We start from the raw sequence: 9,261 nt of genomic DNA, 5'->3' as shown, positions 1-9,261 counted from the left end.
TATTTAACTAAAAGGACTGTCTGGAAGTCAAACTTTGTCATATGAGGTAACGCACTTTATTAATCGCTTCGGTAGAAACATTCGTTTTAGAGTATTCTGTATATTGTATTAATTACACACGTCTTTCTGTGAAGCCCGGAGGCGGCAGTTGATTATTACATGGAACGACATCGCCCCCTGTCGCCCTAGCTGCTGGTCGGGAAGGACCTCGTTGCTACGTGAATCATAATAACCACTGATTGGCTCCGCTCCTTACTTTCAACCAGTCAGCACTCACTTTGTAGGAGGGTGCGTCTCCAGGCGAAGCGTCTCGATACGAGAAATCTTCTGCAAACATCCAGCCTGTTGAACACGGCTAGCTTGCTCGTTTTTCAACATCGTTTTAGTGGAAAAGAGGATAGATAATTAGTAACACAATGACATAAAACCTTTTGTTATGCTATTTGACTCGAATAATGTTGTAAAATAGCGGTTCTCTAAAACTGAAACGTAACTTTAGCTAACGTCACTGAAGAAAGGGTCCCGCAAGTATTTGCACTATGTTCAAATTCAATTTCAGGAGGGAGAAAGACAACGATTTTGTAAGTTTCACGTCTTTTATGAAACCGATTCCCCGTGTTAAATGTCTTGCTAGCTAGCTAAACGTCTAATCTAAATGCCTTTTTGTATTTGGTTAAATTAACACTCAATTGGCGTTAATTTAACATTAGCTAACGTTACCTGTTTGTGTAACTTCGGTTATCCAGTTAACATTAGCAGAAGTTGTTCAGCATTGATAACGCTTTGTAACCTCAAAGTGATGCAACACTAATTGTATTCATATTGTTGACCGACATTAATACAGCGAGTAAAATGAAGGGTTTATTTGGAAAGGCAGCCATTGTACGATGACTGCTACATACTGGACACAGCGTGTCCAATGCAACAGGCTGTTTGAATACTTCAGTGTCTCGTATTCGGGACCATTCGGTAATTCTACTTTCCACCCGCTTAACGTCAGTCTCTTTGTTTTGCGTCATCGTGGACGTGATTTCATGCTGCGTTACACACCGAAACCCTCCTCAAACATCGTCATAGCAACCGCGATGCGTGTGTGTTAACATCCGTCCGTGTGACCCCCAACGCTCTCCCTGACCCTTCCTTGTGCGTGGCGTGTAGAAGCATATCGCCCATGGTTTGGTCCCCGCTGCCTCCGTTGCCCCCAAGGCTGCTGTGCCTCGCACCCCGCCCCCGCGCAGCCCCCACCCCTCCCCCGAGAGGCCCAGGTACCCAACAACCTCCATCCTTTCATTTCCTTCAAATGTAAATCACGTCATCTCGTGATTCATCACAGATCCTTTTCCCTACTTTGAGATGAAACTAAAATCAAATTGTACTTGTGTTTGATGCATCTGTGTCGATCTTGCTTTGCAAACATGTGCATGTGTGCACCAGCAGCCTGTGCACAATTTTGTGCTGTTCTTAAACATTACCGTATTATTGAAATGTGTTAAAATAGTTTGGTCAGCTTCCTTCCACTGATGTTGTCACCGCAACTCAGAAGTGTTCCCTTATCAATCTATTCACCACTAAGCTTCATCACCCACATTTACATAACAATGTATCCATTATACATAATAAAGCATAACTGTATATTTTTATGTTTATTAGCAGCATTGTTAACGCGCTTAACGTTATATTACACAAAGTATCCGTTTCTCCTCCTGTGAACGATGTATTTCCATCCACAGATCGGCCTTAGCAGCAGCCATCTTGACTTCATCGCTCACTGGACAGACATGGGCCCTCCCCCCCTTACGGCCCAGGTCCTACTCGCAGAGTGGCCGATCAGAGTCCTTCATATCTGAACCAAACGTCAGCCCAGAACTTTTCAACAGGTAAACTCCCTCCGGCACATACATCAGTATTAGCTTTGTGACCCATTATTCTAATTACAAGAGGTGACCCTCTAAGTTTCAACCGTATCTGGGGCTGTATTCATCAGGTGTGTCACAGAAAAAAATAGGACAAAGTGGTACGAAATTTAGCCTACTTTAAGGAATAGCAGTAGATGACTTAAGCTTCCACAAATATGGAATTTTAGAGAAATTGAGCAAAATATATGTCTGTAAAATGGGACCTTTAAAATGAAAGAGTTTTTAGAATACGGGTAGTTAATTTCCATCTCAAGAAGCCATCTATAACTGTAGTGACTTAATTATTATAATTCTCTATTTTTGTTTTTCAAAAGAAAACATTTACATACACCACAGTCTGGTAAGCTTAACTAACTTCTACAATTATTGATAGCTGAATTCCATAGTTTTGTCTCCAGATAGTGATATTGCTTCTAATCCTTCCTCAGAGACAGATGGTCAGAGGATCTGAGCAGCCGACCGCGCCTGTCCTCCCCTGACCACTCAGAGGAGGAGTTGGAAGACAACGAAGAGGAGGAGGAGAGTGAAAAAGAAAGGGAGGAACATCTTTACCAAACTGTTGCTAGAGAGGAGAATTGTTCAATCACAGATCCCATCTATTCTGTGCCTCTAAAACCAAAGGTGAGACTCTACAGTACAAACCCATTCAAAGGAAGCAAACCAACTGAGGACAACCTTCTTCTCACCATAAATAACTGATTTAAGAAAATGGGTTATCCTCCAGCAGTGTCCAGCAGAGGGCTAGCTAGACCCTTCATGGTCTGTACGGATAACGGCTGCATGATTAGCTTGCAATGCCATTTTTAAATGGCGGCCTTGAAAGGAGCCCGTAGACTAATTTTATGTCAAGCTGCGTTACAAATTGTATATTATTTCTGTGTACTTTTACTACACACTGCAGCTGCCTTCATGAAGTGCATACTGTTGTATGCATTTGATTGAGACCTATTACGTCCTCATAACACTGCACCTTTCCTGCAATGACAAGTGCCAATTTCTGTGTTTTAATATTTGCATTAGGAGAAGATAATGATCCCTTTCCAAATACTTTTATACTTCAGGTTTTGTGGGTATTGTGTTACAAGTGTTATCCACTGAGAGGCACCGTTTTACACATAATAAAGGGAACATCGTCTATTGAGGATTTGGAAAGTTTATTTCCCCAGGTTTTTGACTCTCCTCACTGATGATTTTTAGCACTCCAGAGATTCTCTAGATATCCTTTCAATGTACCTTATTCACTTATGGCTATTTTTCTTCTGTAAAGCTCTTTTGTTGTGCCATTGCAGGTCTCCTACCTTTGGTTGGTTTTTATTCATTTGCTGATACTTCTTCCTGACCCCTGAACACTTAACCCGGCAACTTACACTAAAAACTGACTAATTATTGTCATTTATGGTAACTTACAAGATGTACAAACCTAAAAATTATCGCTTTACCTGCTCATAACTCTTTTCCCGGCAGATTTCTTGCCCATCTTCCCATGGTTATATCCCAAGAGTCTGCTCTCACAGTGTATATTTCTTTTCTATTCACGTCACATTGGCTTGCTAAACTATAATGGTCCCACTGGGCTCTGTTTCCCATAGTTAGTTTCCTGCTTTGTTATTTATTAAACCTCATACTACAGAGGATGTTTCTTTCCCATGCTGTAATCTCAGATGAGGACCCGGACTAACTGGGGATTCTATTATTATTATTATTATTCCATTTGTATCAAGGAAGGTAACGTCATCGCATCCCTGTAATGTGACCGTACAGTGGAATCTGAATCATTTTTCTAAACATAGCTTTAATATTGCACTACTGTTGTAATGAATGTAATTGGGGTCCTTACCCCAAGTGAAGGAGTTCAAGTACCTCGGGGTCTTGTTCACGAGTGAGGGGATGCTGGAGTGTGAGTTTGTCTCGGAGTAGCGGGGGCGGTATTGCACTCGCTTTACCGCACCTTCGTTTTTGCGTTGAAAGGAGCCAGTTGAGGTGGTTTGGGCATCTGGTGAGGATGCCCCCTGGGCGCCGCCCTAGGGAGGCGTTCCAGGCACGGCCAGCTGGGACGAGGCCCCCGGGGAAGACCCAGGACTAGGTGGAGAGATTATATCTCTGCACTGGCCTGGGAACGCCTCGGGATGCCCCAGTCAGAGCTGGTAGATATGGCCCGGGAAAGGGAAGTTTTCCAGTTTTTCAGATTTACTTAATAAAACAGCCAACTTAGTGTATATGCATCTAGCTTTTTTCTTAATTATTTGGGTATTGTGCTTTGAGCGAATCAGCAGATTACATCGTTCCCTCTGCCACATTCGGATTTCTTTCTTTCTTTCTTTCTCTGCATCCTTCTGGCTCTTCTGTTTCAGCTGTCACTCTCCTCCACACAAGGCTCACTGCTATGACTCATTCACGCGACCTTACTGTGTCTCTTTGAGAAGACTTACTGTCTCTCTCTACTGGTCTTTTAGTTTGACTCGTCTGTCTCTCAGGCCTGTGCACCCCAGCTCATTCAGATGTCGAGCAGAAGAGCGCCTTCTCCAGGTAATTACTCATAATTTGTCAGATGAGCTATAATAAGAACTAATGATGAGTATAGTTTAATTAGGCAATCCAATGTACCGACATTCTCCCTGGCTTTAACCTTACAGGACAATGAAACAACGTCAGATGTCAATGTCTACATACTGTAGATTTCCAATCAGTTGGTTTGGAACAGATGACACATTTTTGTGCATCTGACAAATAGATCTTGGCATATTTATTGGTCAATAAACAGAGTAGTTGGAATGCAAACTCCAATTATGTAGCAAATGAAGCAGGAACCTTATACAAGCAATTCATGTAATACAGTAATGTAATATAATGTGTACAGATTTATAAATCTGAAATTGGATTTCAGAATTTTCTCCCATACAAAGAAAAAGAAAAGTGGTTACCCGCCTTCCCTTCATCCGACTCCTCGTCAGGCTTTACAGGACGACCAAGATAAAATCCTTACTCAACCAGAATGTTGTTTCACAGCCGACATGACGCACCTTACATAATTGAAAGCAGAATGGAATGCCTCATTATACAGTTATTGTTACCAAAGCTGGCCTTAGGCTTCTCTCTGTGCTAAATTAAAATCTGCCTAAAATGCTCCTACTTTTACCAACTAAATTGTCGATGCTATACACAGGCTGGCTGTGTTCTAAAGTAACACATTAAAGTAATGTGGAAAGTCACTTTTACAGAGCAATATGCATTTTATTGGGTTATATAGTTAAGCACACAGGAATCTGTGTTCTATGTTCACTTCTTCTGGCATCGCATGCATTTAACAGTGGCATTATTTTTGTTATCTAGCAGTGATTCACCATGAAATATCCCCTTGTTTCAGACTTCTCAGATCTTCCCGAGGAAACCGGTGTCCATTGTCCCGGAGAAAGCTGCGAGTCTGCAGAAAACAAAGCCTCTGCCAGGAAGAGCCCTGCAAGGCGCGGAGATGTGCCATGTGGGTGAAAGTCACACTCAGTTTTTGATTTGCAGAACATTCTAAACATCTTTGATTTTTTTTAGCATGTCATGTTACAGCACGACCTCTGTTGGTTCGGTTATTACGAATGTTTATGGTGTCTTTTTATACAGTTAGTATATAGTTACAGTCACTGAAGTGACTGTCGGATTACTTAAATATAAAACAGTTGAAGAAATCTTCTGCCTCATACCAGCATTTCTTTGTCGATGTTAGACACACTTAATTTTTATTTTATTCCATTGAGAATATGTTTGTGTACTACCTGTCTAAGTATTGACCCTCCATATAACAGCCGAGCCGCCCATCGTAACACCCGACCAACCTCGCCTGGCCAAAAGCCCAAAACACCCGAACCAGCCGTCTCCAAAGCTCAGCAAGGCATGCGAGGAGGTGCAGAGGGAGGCGGCGTGGGGCGTACCAGTGAGGGACACAAGGATGCTAGATGACCAAAAGCAGCTGGAAGAGAGGCTGCATCGGCTGGAACAGGAGATCAGTCAGAGCCGAGCCTCCTCTAACCCGAGGTCATCTGCAGGTAGAGTGGACGAGCTGCCGAAGACGTACAGAGGGACGGAAAGAGGAGGACGTGGTGAGGGAGGAGGAGAATCAATAGAGTGGAATAGGGAGTAACGGGGAGGGGAAAGGGAGGAAGGGAAAGGGAGTCAAGCAGTGAATTGCAACAGGGAGGAGGGAGACTGGAAGTAGATCTGACCACTTGAGCTCCTCAGAATGATGAGAAGAAGAGTGCGAGGGAGTACAGACACAAAAAAACATAAATAGTTCAGACGAGGATGGAGAATTAGAAGTTTGAATGGAGAGGTGGTTAGAGAGTCCGACCTCCCTGTTTACAGAAAGATGAACCTTGGAAAAGTACTATTCCTCCTCTGCGAGCGAAGTATTCATTATTTTCTCTTTATCATTCCCTGAGGGGGGTTCAGGGTCAGTCAGCAGAGTCACATCCATATGGACGAAAGACCAAAACTTGCAAATCACCCGATAATTGTCTTGAGCTCTCTCGCCCTCTTTTTCCTTCTTCCTGAAACTACACTTGTATACGTCTTAAAAATGTGTTGAGGCGGCTCTGCTGTGCTTACAGGCGGCCAGGCGGAGCTAATGAATCTGAGGCGACAGGCTCAGGAGCTGGTGGATGAAAATGACGCCCTCAAAATGACAGTTCACCGTCTGAATGTGGAGCTCAGCCGCTACCAAACCCTCTTCAGACCACTGTCCAAACAGGAGGTATCACTGCACCACTTCTGCTGTTCTGCAACCTTAATGTTGGCCTTGTGAACTAGGTCTGGGCTCAAGCCTGGCACCAGCGACTCGTGGTAGAAGGTTAATGCAGCCATTAAAAAGCTTACATGTAGAACGGCTCCTAATCACACCGAGGCCCTTCCTGTCATCAATCAGCTTCCATCACTCCAGCTTCCATTGCCAGAATTAAATAAAACCAGGGGTATCTGTTCTAGTGTACTCTTCTGCTCTCTTCACCGCCGTGTAGTCTGTTTTGTTCTGTAACACAATCCTCTCCCCTCACTGTAATTTAATCAGCGTTTATACCAAATCCATGACCGGTACCTCCTTATATTTTCCCAGCAAGCCTTCATGATAGAAATCTGCCTTTGATCTAAATCCCGCTGAGCTAAATATGTCTTATTTTTGTCTGTCCGTCTATCTGATTTGTTGCACTAAACGAGTGACCTGTTCCCGTCCATCCTGAAATGATTGTGTCTGTGGCTTTAATCATGGCTCCCTCATGCTGTCTCTTCACAACAAGAGTTCTCTGCTCACAGCACCACCAGTTTGCTTCTCTGCTAACCCTCATTACAGCTGGTGAAAGGAAGAGATAAAGGAAAACATTAGGAAGTAGTTTGGTAGCAGAATAATAATAAGAGACACCTCTATAGATCCCATTAACATTTGATGATTATTCCCTTTTTTAAACTATAATGTTCTTTTCTATAGAATGCATTGGTTTGGCTCCCATGGTAAATTCCCCGAGCACCTGTCCGTATGTAGCAGCAGACTTTAATTCTCCATCACTATTTAAGCAAACTACGCAATGTGTGGGAAGCACAACATTTAAAAAGTTGCCACCTCCACCAGAGTTCTGGTGGTATGGTGACTAACTTTCTTACTGCGTTTCATCCAGAGCTCAAGAATCAGCGGCTTACCAAAGACGGGGTCTCCCCCTCCCTGGCTGGTGAGTATCTTTACATAGCTGTGCAGTGCATTACTTATATATGGCAGGCAGGGCTGGTTAGTAGTCCAAATGAGCTAAAGTCCAGTGGTTCCCAAACGGGGGGGCCGCGGCGGGCCGATAGAGGAGTTCATCACCACGACCCCCCAGAGCGGCTCAGGTTACAAGCGGACAAGCGCAGCAAAGAGACAGAAAGGGAGAGAAAGAGAGAGAAGGAGAGAGAGAAGAAAAGGGAGAGGGAGATAGCAGCATCAAAAGCTAAAAAGACACAGAAAAAAATGTTTAAAAACGTCCTGTTAAATGTGGAAATGCAGGTTTTTGCACTGTTCTCAGCTTCAATTTTAATATTTAAAGTAAATCTACCTGAAAATATGTTTGCAAAATGTAATAGAACTGGTGGAAAAGTTAAAGTGACATGTACTTATCTTATAAATAAAAACACATTTTCATAGAGTTTATATATTATAATACGATTAATTAAAAACCAAGAAGGTCATATCCTCAAAGGGGGCCCTGACAGAGAAAGTTTGGGAACCACTGAACTAATCAATCCCTTTCTGATAGCTTGCTAGTTATTTTTTCATTTCTAACTCTGAATGATTTGACTTGGATTCAACATGTGTGGGCCTGATTGGTCAGTTGCTCAGCATCACTAAAAAGATGCAGAAGGAAGAGAGGGTTTTTTTGCCTCTCAAATGGCCAAAGCAGAAAGCCAACCTTGTCACTGCGCGTCCACAGCTACTTGAGTCCTGCTGCGTAAAATAATGTAAAGCCACTTGCACCTTGTGTGGTTCAGATTTACCAAACACTGGGACTGCTGGGCTGGGAAATGATTTCCCTTCTTTTAATAAGACCCATACAGATCCATAGTATGGATGTTGTGGCTGGTTGGGTCATTTCTCTGTGCTTATTCTTTCTTTTTTTAGCTTGACATGAAGTATTTATCTCCTTTGGTGCTGGCCTATGAAGACAGGATAAACGAGAAGGATGCACTTCTGCAAACCACAGAGGTAAAGTGTACGTGAGGGAAACTGAACGTGTGTTTCTTATTGTTGTCATCTGATCTTTAGCAGCAAACAGTTAATGTGCTGCATTGGATATTGTATGTAATCCATGGGATGAAAACATGCAAATCACATATGTACCTGACTGAAATGCTTTTATTTACTTTTATAACCAGCGAGGCCTCCTGATAGCTGTGTGGAATGTTTGCATAGTAAAAAAACATCAGAGGGTATAAGTTTGCATGTCCATTGTCAATTATTAATTAACAATGATCATTTTGCAAAAAGTACTTCCCAGTCAGCTGATTGTTCAGAAGAACCAATCCAATAATGAAGCCTTTTAGATGTGTGTTTTTGAGTTAGCATCTTTCTTCTTTATTCGTCGCTCAAAGGCCCTTTTATGGTGTAATTCATTCGTTGTAACGTGTTTTCTGTTTGTTGTGCACCGTAGAATCTAGTCTATTGTTTTTTGTTGGAGTTCTACTACTGGGGATTTATGAAGTTTTCTAATCTAATCTAAAAGACACCTGGCTTAAAGGCTTATCTCTCTTTATGGCTCATGACCCCGGACAACTGGTGCACCCAGCTGTAGTTGCTATAAAGGCTTTTGTCTTGGAAGAAAGAAGGATTTTCTTTTTCGAT

The 9,261-nt window shown here is 42.6% G+C and overlaps 1 protein-coding gene across 6 annotated transcripts in view; it reads left to right on the top strand.

Moving 5' to 3' along the window:
* The first annotated feature begins 254 nt into the window (after positions 1-254).
* The window catches only part of cep89 (centrosomal protein 89), a 40,520-nt gene continuing 31,513 nt past the window's right edge, over positions 255-9,261 (top strand). For 3 of the 6 annotated variants that reach the window (XM_040164196.2, XM_078084905.1, XM_040164182.2), the window contains exons 1-10: positions 265-581; positions 1,159-1,265; positions 1,731-1,877; positions 2,345-2,537; positions 4,370-4,442; positions 5,281-5,394; positions 5,711-5,950; positions 6,512-6,654; positions 7,568-7,618; positions 8,542-8,625. In XM_040164196.2, coding sequence (XP_040020130.2) covers positions 540-581; positions 1,159-1,265; positions 1,731-1,877; positions 2,345-2,537; positions 4,370-4,442; positions 5,281-5,394; positions 5,711-5,950; positions 6,512-6,654; positions 7,568-7,618; positions 8,542-8,625 — 1,194 coding nt within the window. In that variant the 5' untranslated portion in view covers positions 265-539. Of the gene's footprint in view, positions 582-1,158; positions 1,266-1,730; positions 1,878-2,344; positions 2,538-4,369; positions 4,443-5,280; positions 5,395-5,710; positions 5,951-6,511; positions 6,655-7,567; positions 7,619-8,541; positions 8,626-9,261 lie in introns of all 6 variants that reach the window. The other 3 variants (XM_040164188.2, XM_078084907.1, XM_078084906.1) reach the window with 3 other exon arrangements.

Source organism: Gasterosteus aculeatus, chromosome 12, assembly GCF_964276395.1.
Source record: "Gasterosteus aculeatus chromosome 12, fGasAcu3.hap1.1, whole genome shotgun sequence".
Classification (NCBI taxonomy): Eukaryota; Metazoa; Chordata; class Actinopteri; order Perciformes; family Gasterosteidae; genus Gasterosteus; species Gasterosteus aculeatus.
Note: the sequence above shows the minus strand (reverse complement) of the source record. Positions and strands in the feature narration are given on the sequence as shown.